We start from the raw sequence: 18,394 nt of genomic DNA, 5'->3' as shown, positions 1-18,394 counted from the left end.
CCAGAATGGCTTGTTTTAGACTCTCCAAATTTCTTGAGTGCCACTTGATTCTAAATAGAGGCTATTAAGTGGTATAATTAACAATTCACAAATCTATTTCTGGGTATATAATTAGTGTGGGAAAAAAGTTTATATCATTAGAAATCTTTCAGTGACTAAAAAATATTTGAATACCTTTACTTCTTAACTCTAATTCAGGATGGTTTCCCCTCAGATATGCAGCTGTTCAAATATACAGTTGTTCAAATGCAAATGTGAGTATCATAATGTGAGGAACAATATAGATATTCAAATACAGTTTTCTGAAAGTCCAGTCTGAAGCTCAAGCAACTTAGGCAAGTTCAACCTGGGTTAACATTCCTTTTGCAAGTAGTAAGTGCTCTTCTGCAACTGTTGGGGTGTTTGAGCTGGCAATGCCTCCAGGTAAGAGGAGCGGGCTGCTGGCGGGTGTCTGTACAAGCCCTTCAGCGGCAGGCTACGCGCCCAACCTATCGAAACATTGGCGTTGGTGTCTCTTCTCGGATAATTACAAGCAAAATGGCATGTTGTGATGAAATGTGTGAACATCAACATTACCAACTGCAGCGGAATGAGGTAGACTGCAAATAAGGGATGATCTGAAGATGACCGTGTTTGTGCCCACAAGGTAAATACAGGGGCACTGCAACTTGGGCCCTGGTGTCCAGTTACATGAAAGGAAAGAACTCTAATTTATTCTGAACCAAACATCCGGTAAGTTGCTTTTGTGTGGGGTCCAAACACGGCTGCCTGTATATCTTTACCTTATGGAGTAACTGCATAAATACAAAACATTTTTGTATCACTTTTATCTTCAAAGTGTTTTATAAGTGTTAAATCTTACTAGTAACAGTAGCAAGTGGCCTTCTGAGTCACCCGTAGTTCGAGCTGAAGAAAGCCTCCAGAATCATGGTATAAAACTGGAATATCCCAAATGGGAGCTGTTTTGCAAGCAGTGATACTTTCCGCCCACTGTGTTCACTGTGAGGCTTTTCTCAGGCTCTTGAAAAACATCTGAAAGAATGAAGCCAGCCCTGAAAATTGGTTTCACATATTCCTCTGGATGCAGCACGCAGGTCAGCTACTTTTCCAGTTCATTCACAGACGCAGTCACGTCCTCTCTCCTTGATTTATGTGAAAGCAGATCTCCATTATTTTTTTCCCCTAGTTTTACCATGCAGTTTATATCACCTGTTTTTAGTGACTACTCTGATTTCATGATAGTCAGCACTGCCTGTTAATGGTGATCAAACTGCCATAGACTATTCCTCAAGATCATAAGAATTTATAAGTTTTAACAATACTGAATCTCTTCTGCATTTCTCCCCTTAACAATATGCATGTTTCCCAGTTGCTGTGAGACTGTCAATGATAACCCAAAAATAATAGTTCTGACCTATAATTTTGCCACACGATCCATTTAAATTTCCACTCTCAAGGTGCCTGACAGAGTGCATGAAAAACACATGAGGAATACAGGTATCTCAGCACTACCTTTTACCTGTGTTTTGTAAAAGTCGAGAAATGAGCCCACATCGTGCTCAGCATTTTGTACCACCTCCCTTTCCACACCTAGATTTTAATCATTATGGTTTATTATGACAACATAAGCATTAATACTGTGTTTCACTGTATATGTCCTAGGATCCTTGGCTTCCACCTGTGATTCTGAAGCTGCCTTTTCCTTCACATTACATAAACACAGCAGTAATGCAAGAGCAGACTGGGTATAAAAATACCGTGGCTGGTAATCAAAGAGGTGTTTCTTTGTCCTGTTGTCCTCTTTCTGTAGCAGAGGACAGTTAGGAGGGTCTGCAGTGGTCATCCCCCACATGTGGACTTTTCCACGCCTCTACCTTTCTAGTCCTAAGGACTGATGGAAACTGGTCGCTTGAAGTAGGTCCTTCTTCCCTGTCAGTGAGGTAAGAGCCCAAAGGAGACGGCACCTGCTGAGACTGCTTCCATTTGAGGTATGGAGAAAGGTTAAAAATAACACGCTGCAATTTCAGATCTTTTCAGACTAAAATACCACACTCTCTAGTAATGTACACACTACCGCGATGTAGAGGAATATGACCATTTCATATTGCAATAGGTTAGATAGACGTGGACGGCTTAATTTCTTTTTTTACAAATGGTTTAATTTACGGTCTTGGAAAGGAAGATCTTTTTGTATTTTGCAGCATCTTTTTTGCACCAAATAGACCCAGATAATTGTGTATCATTAAGATGGTCTTTGAATGGAGAGTTTGAATACTTACGTTTAAGAAATTCAATGCAACTATGTACATACACAAAATAGTTGATAGAGGTCTAATCATCGCAGCATTTGAATTGATTTCTGAAGTTTTCTGTAGGCTTTGATTCTCTTTGTTTGGAAGAAAGCTCAAATTTTGTGTAAGACTAAGTGCCTGAGTTATGACTGACTGCAGATGTAAAATGTATAAAATTGAGTTTATTGTGCTGTAACAAAAGAGAAGGGAGGAAACAGGCCAGGAGGCTGAGCGTTCTGGTGAGAAGAATGAATGCTAGGAAAGCCGTGTAGAAGCTTTAGTGCTTTGTGAATTTGGAGAAACTAGCTTATTGTGCAGCACTTTTCTAAGGACATGTGCTGCTTTGTTTTGATGCTGGGTGTATATTCCATTAAAGAAAATTAACTTGATTTAAAAATAGTTGGATAGCAGACAGCTGTTGTCACCTGTGTCGAAGATGTGCACTCCTAATACCTTGTCAGAAAATGACACCCAGCTCTTCAGCATTCAATGATTCTGCGTAATGCGTACACCAGTTACATATGGGAAGCAATTAGGAAACATTAATTTTTTCTTTTTTTTAACCCCTAGTTTTAACCCACCTACTTTTAGCTAGTTAGTATTTTTCTTCCTGTACTTGGAACTAAAGCTTGTACTAAGCTTATGAGCCTTGCACTGGTCTTGAGAGCACTTCTCGGCTTGGCTGTTTGGAGATGAGGCGACACCTTTTGAATGTTCTAGCATGTCAGTTCAAAACTTCTAGGTAATGTGTGTTACTGGTGAACACAGTTCCCTTGGAGAGAGCTTTTTGCTCAGTTCAGTGAAAGCGAGGGAGCTAGAAGACCACTAAGAGTTGCATGGGCTCTGTCTATATTGGTAAGTAAGAGGGCCAGGAACTAGTCCCTTGGCCCATGAACTGGTACCCTAACTGGCCATATCCACACCCCAGGGGATCGCTGTACAGGGAGTGAAACCTGCTTTTAAGCTTGCCTATGTTGTCTCCCAGGAATAGTGCCTGGCCTGGGAAGTTCCTTGAATTGCACCTGGGACTGTGCTTAGGCCCACTTTGGCAGTATGGGCAAGCATTAGGACAGCACTCAAGCTTGCATCCTTGTCCTCTTCTATTCAGCAGTAGAGACACAGGTGTACAAGCTGTAGCACCTCACCAGTGATGCCAACTCCTCAACCATAGGCTGCAGAACAAAGAAATGGTTAACAGCAGTCATGAGACATCCCCCATCCCCATGTCCCTGATGCGAGCTTTACTTCATCTTCCAGTGCTTACGCTGCTGACAAACCAAAGAGAAGGAGGAAAGGGTGCGTGGCTGTCCCATGGCTATACCTGAGTAACCCTTCAGGAAAAACATCCCTTAGCTCCAGCTTGTCTCAGCTGAAACCAGATTAAGGTGCAGGCTGTCGCACACACTTTTTTAGTGACTCATCTGGTGCTTCCCTGTCTGAAGCATCCCTGTTCTGAAACACCCGCTGTGCATCCCCAAGCTCTTATATTGTGTCCATCACCACCCTCTGCACCAGCTCCTTCTGAGAGCCTGTCCTTTCACTCCCACAGCTTTGACCAGGTACTGCCCTCTCCTCCTAGCGCTAACACGGGCACATTTTGCCTCACACTGCTCCAGCTTGACCCCTGATACTGAGTGCTCACGGCCGGTGCTTTATCATAGCAAAGTCCTGGTCTTGTCTGTCTTGTGGAGGAATACGCTCATGCAGCCACCAACATGTGCAAAGACAGCAGGAGCCAATGAGGAACAAATGAGAGAGGGGCCAACCAGCACTGCTGTCCGTGCTCAGATAAAATACCGAAATACATAATTTATGGAATCTTAAAAGATCATGTGCATGAGAAGAGCCAAAGACTTTAGAATTTAGAAGGCAGAGGCAAAAACTCTTTAAAATATTTGAAGCGGTACCAATTGCCAGTGAAATGCCTGTTCATTAACTGTGACACTTTGTGCAGATATAAAAAAGAAGCTATTTTTATTTCAGAATAATGAATGCTGCCTAAATGAACAACAGAGAATTAAATTTTGAGAACACGTTAAAAAAAAAAAAAACCTAGGAGGAGACATTCATATGAAGTACAGGATAATCATGAAGGCTTTCAGAAGACAGACTATTTCTAGGTATAGTTTGAAGTCAAACGTTAACCATCAGGGAAAAAAATAAATCCCTGTTTACCACGGGAAGCATACAATGTTTTGAAATAAAGATTTTTTTCTTTGTCTAAGATTAGCCAAATAAGATTTAAGGGCAGTCCTGGCAGGTATGATGGGAGTTGCATATGGAAACAGGAGTGCATACCGTTTGGGGTGACACCATCTGGAAATGGCCGTGGTCCTGCCTTGCATCTCAGAATAATCTAGCTGAGGTTTTACTTTTTAAGACAGGCTATTTTTGAAGAAGAAAAAGAACGAAAAAAAAATTTTGTCCTTTTATTACCCCCCCGCCACCAATTTAGGGTTTTCTGATAAAGAACCTTTAAGGGGAAATCTGTGAAAAGGGATCTTCGCACTTCTCAAAATTCACATGAGAACACGTATGTTTTTCCTTCAGCTCCAATTCTACTAGAGAGGCAGCCACAGAAGATGCATTTCACTCGCTGGCTGGCTCTGCAAGTGCTGCTCCACCGTCCCTGGCTGTCCTGATGGAGTGAAGCAAGACTCCTGAGCCAATTTCTTACCTCAGCCTGGTGCTGGAGTGGTTGTTAATGCAGGTGGGGAGAGGAAGGAGCAGGTCATAGAGGCAACATGAGGGACAGAAGGCACCGCACCTTACTTCTTGGGACCCCCAGGAGGAGCTCTGCTGAAGGAGAGTTCCTCCTGGTGGGGCCTGATCCAGCACAACCTCCCATGACGCCTCACAAAACCAGCTGTGTCTTGAAGTCCACCTGCTCCCAGAGTTTAGGAGCTGCTGCCCCTTTTCTTCTCAAGAGCTTTCATTAGGTCAGACATGAAATCTGCTTGCCTGCCTCCACCCCCAGTCGGAGGTGGCCCAGCTGACCGTGGCTCTCCAGCTTGTCCTGTGCTTTCTAGCCTTTTTGAAGGAAGTGGCACAGGTTTCTTTGTCGGAGGTGGAGGCTTACAGGAGACAGGTGGAGGTGGAGGTGGAGGGGGTAATGGCAGGTCTTCGTTACCGCTGCTGGAGGCTGGTGGTGGTGGAGGCACAAAATCGGGAGGAGGTTCACAGAAATCAGATGGTGGTGGTGGAAAATCCATCTTCAATGCAGGTGGCGGTGCTGGAAAGCTTTCTGAATCTGTTACGAAAATGCCGCTGTCTCGTTTGACTTTGGAGGGTAGGATTGGTGAAACAGAAATAGCAGATGACCGCCTTTCAGGCGGTGGAGGAGGCTGCAGTGAGTTGCTCTTACTCTGGTATTTCTGTGGCCTCATCACTGCCTGTGCCAGGCCGGGCGCACTGATGTTATTTGGCTTAGCCTTTAATAAGTGGAAGGAATAAAAGGACAAGACAGAGTCAGTGCACATGTAAACTAATGCCACTGCTGAAGTACAGTGAAAAGATAGGAAAATACATGACAAGAGCGCAGTAGACGGTGAAATGAAGTAGAGTATGTTTTGCCTGAGGAGTGCAAATAATATTTTGTTTTCTTTCTGGAGCTGCCCACAGAGCTTTGATAGTGGAAATCTCCCTGTCGAAAGTATTCATAGTGCTTCTTCAAGTGCTGTCCTCAGAAAATGAGTGCTTTTAAAATTTCAGATAATTCCAGTTAGTAAGACATATAAAGATACTTTCTTGATGTTCCACCCTGCTGTTCATTCCCTGAGAACATGAAGACTTTTGGAAAAAAAAAAAAAAAAAAAGTCCGTGCCATGTTTTTACATCCAAAAATACCAAACAAGATTTGATAACATAAAAAGCAGATGTAGTTCTGGCTCTCATCTCTACTACATCTCTATCTCCCATTCTAGCTGTGACTGCTGGATCTCTGGATAAAGCTAAAATAATTAAGTCACCTGTCCCTGCCAAACTCATTCACCAGAGCAGCAGTGGACCGCGAAGAAGGTGGAGAGATCTGGGAATTTAAAGTTTACGTGCTCGGATTCACTGTCCCCAGCACCCTGCAGCGTGGTGTGGCATGCATTCACCCGCAGGGTGGTGCACTGTGCCCCCTCTGTGCGGGAGGGAGAGCACTGCAAAGCACTGGGGAGAGAGGCACCTGGGAAAGCCATCGGTCACGATTCTGTGTGGTGCACAGCAGGGGAAAGATACTCCACCGGTGATCTGGCAAGGGCCACTGATAAGCCCGGGGAAGGGGGTCTTCTGCCTGCTGGGCAAGGCACGTGCACGCACCTCCTCCACTTCTGAATCAATAGTGCGACAAACAGGTCTTTGAAGCCACTAAGTCCTACCCATGTTTGCCAGGTCACGAGACCTTTGAACCCTCTGACAGGTTTTTTGAAGGAAAATGGATCAAAGCATCCATCATACAAGTTAAGAAAAATAAAATGTAGGATAGCAGTTCATTATGGAGATGTTTATTTTGACAATATTTTAGGTGGCTTTTCTTTTGTGTTTGCTAGTCGACACTTTGAAGATAAATAAAGCCCATTTGGTGACATCTGAATATAATTTGCCTTTTTTTTTTTTTCAGGTAGCAACTGGCAGCTGTTGACAATTACTACACAAACACACTATCTATTCCTGTAAACCTGTGGAGAAGTCTGCTGTCCTGAAAACAAAGCTCTGTAACACATTCATTTCTAGTTATGCTAATTTATCAGTTTAGATCCAGCTACCTCAGTGCTCTAACTGTAGCACAGTGCACCCTGAAAGATGTCAGCTTGATCCTTTGGTCCCAGGCTTGCAGAAACTGTGAGATGAAGGAGCAACATGTTTGCTTCTGCTAGAGAAAACTGCTTCTGCAGCCCCACAGCCAGCAGTACTAATTCTGGCATTAGCTAAGTATAGCACGTTTGCCGCCTTCTTTCCACTCTCCTTGCCTACAAAGATGGAAGTAAATGAGACATAGGAGGAGGGAACCACTGGCTGAGTTCTGGGAACATGATCCATTCCAGAGGAAGTGAGGTTCAGAACAGAGAAACAGACCTTTTCAAAGGAGGAACTCAAAGACAGAAACAAGAAGCATAGGACACGTAATGCAGGTGACAGAAAATTCCTAGGAATTTCATTTCACTTGTCCTGTGCACTTTGTGCACAACAGAGGGATTTTTCTGCAGGATGTTTTTGAAGTCCTCATAGTGTACCCTGCTGATATTTTTACAGCCAGAGATGGAGCAAGTAGACAGAACTGGAGCTTAACCAAGGAATGCATTTAGAGCCTAATGAAAACAGGTGATGTTTTCCCTTACCTCTTCACAGTTTCTCCTTTCTTACACACTCATCATCGGCTGTGCAGAGTGTTACCTGCTGAAAACACTACTGTATCCTTTGTGTTACTAAGGCAAGACCTGTTTTCTGGCAGAGACCTAAAACAGCACCAGGTTCTGGCAGCATAGACCCTTTCAGACTGTCCCTATTGGCACATTCCTATTTCTGCTACTTGAACTCACACCTATTTGTTCTGAAGAACAAAAGTGGCAGATGGCTGTGCTTTCACCTCCCGTCGGTGGCTCCTTGCTTCTGTGCAACAAGCACACTGTTTGCAGTGTGTAAAGCATGAGGAGGGGCAGGAAGGAACCAGCCACTTTGCCCAGGAGCCACATCCTTGTCACAGCAGTACACTGGCAGTTTGAGGGGGGAAGGCAGCAAGTGAAGAAAAACAGACTTGGAGCGCTGGTTCACAGGTAACATTTAACTAGTGCATGACTAGTAACTGCTGACCTGTACCTCTGATGTGTCCACTTTCTTCTGAGTCTCTGGAAATTCTGCACTGGAACGACGAACAACCTGGGGAACCTGTCCATTTGCCTGAATAGCACCTGTGACAAGGAGAGGAGACAGAGGGAAAAGCGTGTTACGTTTTTGTGATATTAATCAGATCAGGGAATACCAAACTAAGAATAAGGCTATAAAAACGTCTTTACAACTTCCACCAAGGAACCACTCATTACATTTTCTACTTCAGGCTTATTTTGTGACTTTTCATATTCAGTTCATTACATAAGGAAAATAAACATAATGCCTCACATTAAAACTAATACCCGTCCACATGCCTCCATGGCTGTGGCTGACAATCTTACAGGAAGAGCAAGTGGCAGAATTATGAAGACATAGGACAGAAAGCATCAAAGTGTGGAAAGGTGGTTACAAATGAAGAGCTTTTTCTTCTGACTATTGTAAATGGTGATTACAGAAGGGGACCGTTAAGGTAGACATGAGAATAGAGATGGGGAGCTGGCTTTGGAAGGGGAACTAAGCAGAAATCAAACTGGCATAGTTAAGCCCACCCTCTGGCCTTCCGCTGTTTAAATACCCATCTTTCATAACAGCATTTTTAAGTTTGTAGTGTGCTGTAGTATTACTACATTTTTTTCCTTTAGTTTAGCCTAAAGACTAAGAGTGCCATAGTTTCATATCAGTAACAGTCAGGAGAACTGAAGGTTTGAAATCCTACAGAGGGGCTTTAGTGCATGAACTAACAGCTCTGAAACTTCTCCCCATCTGGAATCACAGAAGATTTGTGAACCATATTGTATTCTCAGATTAGTGAAGATCTGCTAGCTGGCTAAGTTAAAGCTCTGCAAAACGTCTGCCCACCATTACAGTGTTTGTAAGGGATATACATAAAAAACCCAGTCCTGTCAAATGGAGTAAGTGAATGTGAAATCAAAGGACAAATTTGGGGTTTTAATTAGGAAAAAATCCCCTACCCCTGTATGGTCTGATGAAGATTAAATAAACTCTCCAGTTTAGTCTAGGATTTTTGGAAGCTGTACATGTCAAAGTAGTAAATAGTATTTGGTGCCTACATACACACACCTGTAAACCTTAATGACTGCCTTGGCTCTATTATAATTTACAGTTCTGACATCGAGTAAAGTTCCACTCGTGTACTTCTTGGATGCAAGTGAACCCTTGGCTGTCCACAATGTAACTCTAAGCACAACGCTGGTTTTAATCCTTATGTGTACTTCTCTGGTGAGCAAAGAGGTTCCATGAAGAAGATAACAACTAGAATAAATTATTTTTATTGCCATACCTGAACTGATAGAGAAGTAAGACAAACTCTGCAGTGTACTGTATTTACTAAGGCTATTTAGGCTTCAAGGGATGACAGAAGATGGTCCGAAGTGCTTGTGTTTTATGCCCGTGCCTGCATATCATTCAGCATATTTAATCCAAAGTTCTGTTTTGATCATTCAGACTACAGGCTGTGTTTGTTGAAGGACTAATATGGAAGTTCAATAAAGAGATAAAACCAATCTTGTGGCTGTATACATACTTTATAATGCCATGTCCAGTACAGACTGCAGCACCAGCATGGAGCCCCACTGGCAGCCGCCTCTCTACTGCCATCAACACTAGAACACAAAACGCTCCACAACTGTCCCACCCACCCTTGCTAAAGTACCTGCTATGCACAACCATCAGAAAGTCTCCTATCTTGAAACAGGCTCTTACTGGAACTCCCCACTCCAAATGTGCATTTATTACCATGATTTGACTCCAAGGAATAGTAGAAAGACCACCCTCTTCTCACATGTACTGAGAAAAGGCAAACTGAAGCCTTGGAAAGGTGTCTGGAAAATTTTGAGTTGCCTACGTGAGAAGGCAGAATATTATCTGCCAACACTGATTTTGACTTTGCCTGTCTTATGACAGTAAGTACTTGGCCAGCATGTCCTTTCTAATAAATAAGGCATACCTTAAGCATGTAAACTAAAAACATTCATGTAAGTTGCAGCTAGTATCATGCACTGTTGTATCTGTAAAATGACAAAATAGGTAACAGCAGTATGATGAAGCTACTGGAAAAGTAAAGTTAGAAAATAACCCAATCCTTTCTTCTCCTGTGTCCTTTTTCTAACACCCACACTGCTATCATGCAGATAATTGAAAGGCTAGGAAAGAGAGCGTCTCACCCTATAATAATCTCTTTCTGAAATGATCGTTCTCAGAATACCCCACTCATCTCTCTTACTTATTGGAAGAAAAGCCAATACAGCCAGTATAGACATGGGCAAACAGAAAACTTCAAGACATGGACCATCAGCCCATAAAATGTAGATAAAAATACCTTATTAAATTATGCAGATTTAAACTGACCTCTGGTGGGCTGTCTTTGTATTCTTCAATGTCTAACTTTAAAGTGAGAGCTATGCTGCTAGCTTAGCTATAGATCAGAGCTACGCTGGGCTGTCTAGAACAAGATATTTTCTTGCTGAATCAATGGGATAGTTTTCTGAACAAAGACTATGTGCAACACTGGTGATGACAGAAGAGGGCAATAAATGCAATTTCAACTGCTGTGACAACATCAGTACCTGCTGATAAGGATCCTGCAGGGGCAGCTGGTTCCACCGTTCCTTGATTTGTCCACCGAGAGGACAAGCCAGCTTTCTTCACTGCACATTTGTAATTATCATATAGCGTCTTGCCATACTGCAAACAATCAAAACAACACAATAACCATGGTGATAAGCTTGACATACGCCAAGCATTCATTTTGCTCTTGGACAACTCTTCTGACCCTGTTACCTCCTACCCAGTTTTGTTAAAAAGTAGCTATCTACAAGTGGCATGCCTACTTCTGTATAGGGCCGGATGGAAAGTACTCCGTAACAGCACAATAAAACGTGAATCCCTGTGATCAAACACAGTCTTACTGATATAATTCTCACACTTTATGTTCGTTTCAGTATCTGTAAACATCTTGAAACTTGACTTTAAAACTAACTGTTCTCAATAAATATCTTTTTCCAACACTTTCCAAATATCACATTTTCAGACTAGAGACTTGGGACGCTGAATCTTGGGCTCTAGAGCAAACAGCTGTCAGTGTAAGACACAAAATGATTTGATGTTCACCCTACAGCTTTATTAGATGTCACCCTGCAGCAGAACTGCCAGAAAATAATATGTACCTAACACAAGCAGGTCTGTATATCCAGGCATAGGCAGTATATTGGGCTATGTATAATCCACCTCCCTTTTGTTTTGTACAAAACAAAATGGGCTGTAAATTAGGATCTTTTTGAGGAGGATGAGGCAGACAATTTGAGCAGAACTATCTGAAGAATGTCACAGCTGGACTGACTAGAGCTTGCACACCTTTAGCCACAGTGTATTATTATTGTGCCAGATAACTCTACCTGAGTTTTACAGCTACAGAATTCACCCCCCATGTTTATGAGAAAAACACACTGATAACTAGGGTACAGGAAAATTCAGCAAATCCATTCTGGTTATGCCCTTCTACACTTTCTTTCTAAGGTAATTAGCATGAATGGCCATTCTTGTCACAATATTTCCTTCCAGTTGAGGTGATGACAGTCAGTAACCTGAGGAAGACAGGATTTTACAGAAAACATATTTAACTAAATTTACTTTTAATCTCACCTTGGCAATTCTTATTCCTGTTACCCACTGATGCAAGGTTGTTTGATCATCGCAGCATAAGTACTTGATATATTGTGACTCCTTTTGAATCTGGGGGTGCTGAAAGATATTAATTCATAAAATAAGACAAATACAGAAATCAAATCACTATACAAAAGTATGAGGGCACTGCACAGTGACCTTGGTAAGAACACTGCCTATAGATATCATACTAACATCAAGAGGATCTGGGGAAAAAAAAAAAGCAGCAGCGAAAACAGAGTACAAGAAAATATAAAAAAGATGGTGATCATGAACTATACATTACTTGCCACTGGCAGCACTTGCTTGAAATAATTTTAATGCATTGTAATATGAACTCAAGGGCTCCAGAACTCTAATAGTGATCTAGAGTTTAATGAAGTCTTCAAATGCTATGGTTCAGGGTCTAACACTCAATGTGTAAATACTGGAAGGAAGTCTGTTTCTCATTGTGGTTTGTCATATGTAAGGCATCCAGACTGAACACTGAACATATTTAGTTTTCAAAGAGTATGTTAAATTTGTTCAAGCATAAACTCTCAGCCGAAACAGATTTTTCATTCTAACTGGCTGCCTTTCTTTGGGCCAAGTTCTAGCTTTCTTCCTATACATTTTTATTCTGCTTTACTCTTGCTGTTGTTGCCAACAGTTATGTAAAACTGCCATATGTTCTACATAGAGGATCATTCAAAATGCAACACCATCAGAAGAAAACTTTAAAATTTGTTTGTACCAGAAACCTTTACAAATTTTAAACCTTTTTTGTTCTTTTGGACAAAATTTAGGATCTCTTCCCCTTACTGATCAACGTAGTACTGGTATGTGGTGAGGTACCATTCCAACTCAAAGACACCAAAATGCCAGGCTGCCTACTTGCCTGAGACTGAACATCCTCTCTAAGACTCTGAAGGAATTTGGTTCCCCTGCTACAGCAGAGAAGACTAAGTCTTTAGTAGCTTGGATGGAATAATATACTGCCATCTCTTGATACACAAGGAAAAGAATGAAACCAAAGTAAAGGCTTCATTATCCCTGATTTATGTGTTCATTTCTATTTATATTCTTATAAATTATAGGTGCACAGTTAGGGAAATATTATGAACACACAAAAGAGCAGCCAAATATGCTCCAAGGATTCACTGTTGTCAAACCACTCTCCATTCAGCCTGTGCAGCTGCAAGTTCAAAGCATAACTCCACCTAGTAGCAAGGACCCTGGTTTTATACATATCATTAAGCCCCCAAAACAAAGCAGCGCTGGGTGAGGGGAACTCAGCAGGATCCCTGGCAGCAGAGAGTGCTGTGAGCAGCCCTCCAGCCCAGGGCTGAGGTAGGTGCCAGATGTCTCCTCACAGATGCCTGCTCATGGCTGGGACATCCTGGCACGGAGGCCAAACCCTGGCCACAGCTGGGTGATCCAGGGGTTCAAAAGCAGAGCTGAATACAGAGGTCTTGCTCCTCATCCATGTGTCCCTGCTACCCCCTCAGCGCTGTGGACACCAGGCTTCTCTTGCTTGTGCTGACCCAACTGTTTATAAGGCCACATTGAGATTGAAAAGAAAAAGGAACTGGTCTGGGTTAAATATAACCCATTTCATCATGCTGTAGTTTTGGTTTATTCTTTTAAAACCCAGCAGTACACAGCAGGGCCTCAAACACAGCATGGGGATAAGGGGCACTGTGGCTTGGGGAGAGAACAAGTAGCAAGGGATGGATGAGAGGATGGACCATGCAAGCCAGTATTGCTGCCAAAGTGCTGTATTATTCAATTACAGAGTGAGAGTGAACGCACCAGAGAGGTAACTGTGAGGAAGAAAAAAACAAAGGGATATTACTCTTGAGGGGTCTCACAAGGACAAATGTGTCCCAAGGCAATGCTGTGGGTAACTGTGTTACAGCTCCCTGTTAATTCGAGCTCAGCTGCTCACACAGGCCATGCAGTTCACCATTCTTCTGCAAACACATCGCTGGCCATCTCCCCTGAATGATCAATATGCAAAGTCCGCTTCAGCCCTCAGGAAGGGCCCACGGCTACCTTATTCTATTTTCTTGCTCTTGGGCACTCCCAAGGTGAGAGTTAGGGACACCTCACATTGCAAGCCCAGAGATGCCAGCTCACTGTCACCAGGTACCTTAACTGCAGAGCAGGCACCATGCCTGTCCCATGGACCTGTACCTCACGCACCTGGTACACTCACACACCGCCCCTGCACATAGTTCAACATGCAAGGCTGTATCTTGCTGCTATACACCTGTGCCACGTATCAAACACAGGTAGTAACCAAGGCCCCCGGACAAACAGCCTTCTCCAGCTCCCCAGCACCTGCCCGTCCCCGTCTCCAGCAGCCTCAGGCAGCCTGAATGCTGCTCAGAGGGGGCTCTGCTACTGCAATAGCAGTCCTGTGGCCAGGACACAATGCCTTTTCAATCCTTATTTCCTTCCACCATTTCTCCATTATGTGACCAAACACAGTGAAAACCATTAGAGAATTCAGTCTGAATGGTATCTTTAAAAGTGAACTATAAGCAGGCACTTGTACCATGTGGCAGAGTCAATCCCATAGACCTGGGTTACATTATCACCAACAAGCCAAAAGAAGTAAGAAGTTCAAACAAATACACTGCAACCCTGAGTAAACTCAATTCTTCAAGCACTTTTAAACCAGCAACTAGCAATTTTGCTCCAGTGTGTAAGGACCTACTGAACCCAGCAGATGGCACCCAAAGCTTTCAACAATGAAAAAAAGCATGGATTTTTTTTTTTCTCCTCCTTTTTCATGACAACGAAGTCCAATGCGTCTACACATCTCCCCCCATTTTCAAACACCACACCTATTAACAGTTTTTTATTCCAAGAAAAAAAATAGACTTCTATAATTTAACAGATAATTCATGCAAACATCTGGAAATGCTGCTCATAGACCCAGCTCTGCCACAAGGATCTGCTGCAGGAGACCTCAGAGGGGCTGCTGCAGATCTCTCCTCTGCAGCACCCTACAGAAATACCAGTTTCACAAGAGCACCCGTACTGTGTCAGATCAAAGGTCCCAGAACCCATTTTCTGGACTTTTGACAGTGGCCACAAATGGATACTGAGGGAAGAGAAAGAACAAGACAAGCATTTGTGATACTTCCTTCTCTGTACTCAGAAAACTAACAGTAGTTCCTGCCTGCAACTATTTTCAGGTCAGGGGATTTTCTGAGCCAGATGGGGCTTCTCTGTATTTAGGTTCTTCAACTGATTTCTCCTCCAGGTACTTCTTCAGCTTTTTATTGAACCCAGAGAGTGTTCTGGCATCCACAACATCTTTTAGCAACAATTTCCCCAGGTCTGCTACACACTCTATGAACAACCACCAGCTTTTGCTCTGAACCTGACTGCTTCTAGCTTTGGGCAACTGTCTTTGCTTTAGAATATACATTGAATGGCTGATCCCTATCCACACCTCTCCATGCCACTCCTGAGCCCAGAGATCTGCATCATACTCCTGGCAAGTTGACTCTTCTCCAGCCTACAGGCTTCTAGTGTCTGCAGTCGTTCCTCAAGTCAAAGTAATTCCTTACCTTTGTTTATCCTTGTTGCTCCTCCTTGATCCTTTTCCAAGTTTATTATATCACCTTTGAGATGAGAGGACCAGAACTGCCCAGGGGAAACTGAGGGGAAACCATAGACTTGTGCCATGGCATGGCAACGTTTGCTGTTTTATCATCTATGTCTTTCCTAATCATTCCTAATGCTTGACTTATGTATCTGACCACTACTGAGCACTGAAACAAAGCTTTCGTCAAGTTATACGCCGTATCAGCATCTTGCTCCTGAATGGTATAGGTCAGCTCAAAGTTAGTAATTTCACAGGTGAAGGTCTGATTGCTTTTGTCCCTCTGCACATTACTGTGTGTATACCTAGACTGTACGTTAGTTATGATTCTATTGTCCAGAACCTCAGCCTCACAAGGCCCTTCCGGAATTCCTCAGTCTGCCCTTTCCTCAATAATCTGAATAATGCAACATCATTAGCAAGCTTCCTCATCTCACTGCTTACCCTGTCTATGAATATTTTGAGGCTGTCGTTCTCACCATCCTGAGAAGCTGAGAGGGAACTATCAGTGGGCAAGGCTACTGTCTCGTGCCAGACAGCACGGGAGTTATTTACTGCCTACTCTTTACCTTATCTTTTACTAGGTATTGTCTCCACTAGGCAATCCATCTTAACTACTGACATTCACCAGTGGGGCCTATTCCAAATTACCCCAATCAGCTCCTTGATTAAATTACTCCAATCAGCAACCATGATTAAATGCAGAGTCACAAGTATATTCTGTCAATTAAGGTCCAAACTAGCAAGCTGCTGAACACCCAGCTCTCATAAGGAAGGTTAAACACCTCAAAGCCGTGCAGGGAGTCTGTATCTTTGCTTTGTAACAGCTAAGAACTGTACTGTCTCTCACTTTCCAAGAAGCAGCAGCACTGGCTCTCTTTAGTTTATCAATGACACATAAAACATAACTTTGTACTGGACCCATAGCCCACTGAGGTTGACTGGAAATATCCTCATCACCTTTCCTGGGCTCTGGATCAGGTCTAAGGAGGACTGTTGCATGCTGCCAGTGCAGAGGCTGCCTACTGCAGCTGTGTGCAAGGCCAGTCCACAGGACCAAACACCAGCAGCACCAAGCTTAATACTGGAGGTTTATACCTGTAAAAGATTATTAGAAAGTGGCTCAGATGGAGGTATTTGGCTTCCTGTGGTCTCCAGATGCATGAAACATGCTACTTTGGATAGGGCGATATGTTTCACCCAAGAACTGTCACACCCCCACCCCAGCAGCTTGCTCACTTGGGAAGAACTGTACCATAGTAAAATTACTTTGGCAGTACAAATGGCAGAAGTCTCTGCTGTCAACAGTGACCTTTACAAGGTTGACTCTCCACTAAAAATTTCAGGACACATGCAAAATCTACCAGATAGTATGTAGAAATGCTGACTCTGGACAATCAATTCAGAGAAGGATCTGGACAGCTGAAAGTCCCTGGAAATGATGACTTGGTGTGAAGATCCATGTGAACCGATTTCCTCCTTTCACAGCTCCTGCGTCTCAGGATAGTTACTTGGTACAGCACACAGACATAAAGGAGCTGTAGTTACTCTGCAAGTGCGTAGTGCTAAACTAGATTCATAGTCCCTGCAATAACCTCTCTATGAGGCTAACAGAGGTCATAACAATATCAGTCAGGACAGTCATGTAAGAATACTATATTTTTAGGCAAAGTAACTCTAACCTCAGTATGCCACAGCTTACATATCTCACACATAGAGACAGATAAATTATTTTTTTAACATGGCGCATACCGTGTCCTGGAAAGGTCATTAAAATCGTCTGACAGAAAAGCGAAAACATCTCCTCTGGAAATGTTTATCACCTTTGCCTCAAACATGCAGCACCAAAATGAATTATGAAAGACAACTGTTTAAAAAGCAACCACCCCAGAATTCATAGTTGGAATGAAAAGTGGTAATATGCAAGTAGACAGGGATTCCAGAATTTTTCTCACAGAAAAAAAAATCCCATGGAACAGTGCTTTGAAAATAATACAGTATATTGAAATGCAACGTAATTTGACTACAGTGAACTTTTTTTCTCTATGTCAAAACTCTTAATAATGATGATGAATTAGTAGCATCATCAGGCCTGATTTTTGGAAGAGTTGGACACCTGTCCAGTTACTTATTAAGGCCTGAGCATCTCAAATGTCAGACTGCAAAAGGATGTGCTGTGTTCCACCGAGAAAAGCACTGAAAAGGTTTGGAACAGAATCTAGCGTTCCCCTCTGACCCACTGTCTCCTCTACAAGTATCAACTGTCTAAAGATAAAGAACACAGAAGCACTTAGATATAAAGAGCTTATTTTCTGGAGAGATTTAAAAAAATATTTGTGCACAGATTACGTTTTCAGATATAAAGTAAACTCTGCCTAAGGAAAAAAAAAAGAACACATTGAAAACCTAAAGAAATGGGAACTGAAGGAAGACGTGTGAACTGTACAGATAAAACAGTAACTGTCCTATTATAAGGAAATTATTCTTTTGACCTACATTTCTCTAATGACTGAGGCAAAATTTTTAGGTCATTAAAAATATATGTAATAGCCATCATCATCAGAGAGAACTTCCTTATGCAGTAAATAATAATTTCCACATTTATTATATTCTATTTCTCTGTCCATTCTGTCCTTATTCTCCCCATGGTTTATGCATTAATCTTGAACAACTGTGTGCATGTACTATGACTGCAATCCCACATATCTGAAAGTGTTCTCTAATAAGGAGTATTTCTGCTTTTGCTTTTTCAGTTTATCTAGCAGTGAATTTTACTCTGAAATATTTATCTGAAGCATTCATGCTACCACAACCATTTTCAAATCTTTTACATAAAGAAATAGAAAACCTCCTCTTTTCTATCCTCATTTCCTGCATTAGCCATTTGTTCTACTTATTTATTGTACCATTTCCTATCTCAAACACTGCTAATTCCCACCTTCTACCTTCTTAACTGTCTTGTGTTGAACGCATTATGTATATGACTCAGTCTGCGCCAGAGCATACTGGG

General features: G+C 42.4%; 1 protein-coding gene across 2 annotated transcripts in view; it reads right to left on the bottom strand.

Moving 5' to 3' along the window:
• Positions 1-4,248: 4,248 nt before the first annotated feature.
• APBB1IP (amyloid beta precursor protein binding family B member 1 interacting protein) overlaps positions 4,249-18,394 on the bottom strand; it is a 70,988-nt gene continuing 56,842 nt past the window's right edge. Inside the window, exons 11-14 of one of the 2 annotated variants that reach the window (XM_064444856.1) lie at positions 11,766-11,864; positions 10,691-10,808; positions 8,094-8,185; positions 4,249-5,722 (exon numbers count right to left, since the gene is read on the bottom strand). In XM_064444856.1, coding sequence (XP_064300926.1) covers positions 5,189-5,722; positions 8,094-8,185; positions 10,691-10,808; positions 11,766-11,864 — 843 coding nt within the window. In that variant the 3' untranslated portion in view covers positions 4,249-5,188. Of the gene's footprint in view, positions 5,723-8,087; positions 8,186-10,690; positions 10,809-11,765; positions 11,865-18,394 lie in introns of both variants that reach the window. The other variant, XM_064444855.1, reaches the window with a different exon arrangement.

The sequence above is a fragment of the Phalacrocorax carbo genome, chromosome 2, assembly GCF_963921805.1.
Source record: "Phalacrocorax carbo chromosome 2, bPhaCar2.1, whole genome shotgun sequence".
Classification (NCBI taxonomy): domain Eukaryota; kingdom Metazoa; phylum Chordata; class Aves; order Suliformes; family Phalacrocoracidae; genus Phalacrocorax; species Phalacrocorax carbo.
This window is presented reverse-complemented; position numbering and strand designations above follow the sequence as displayed.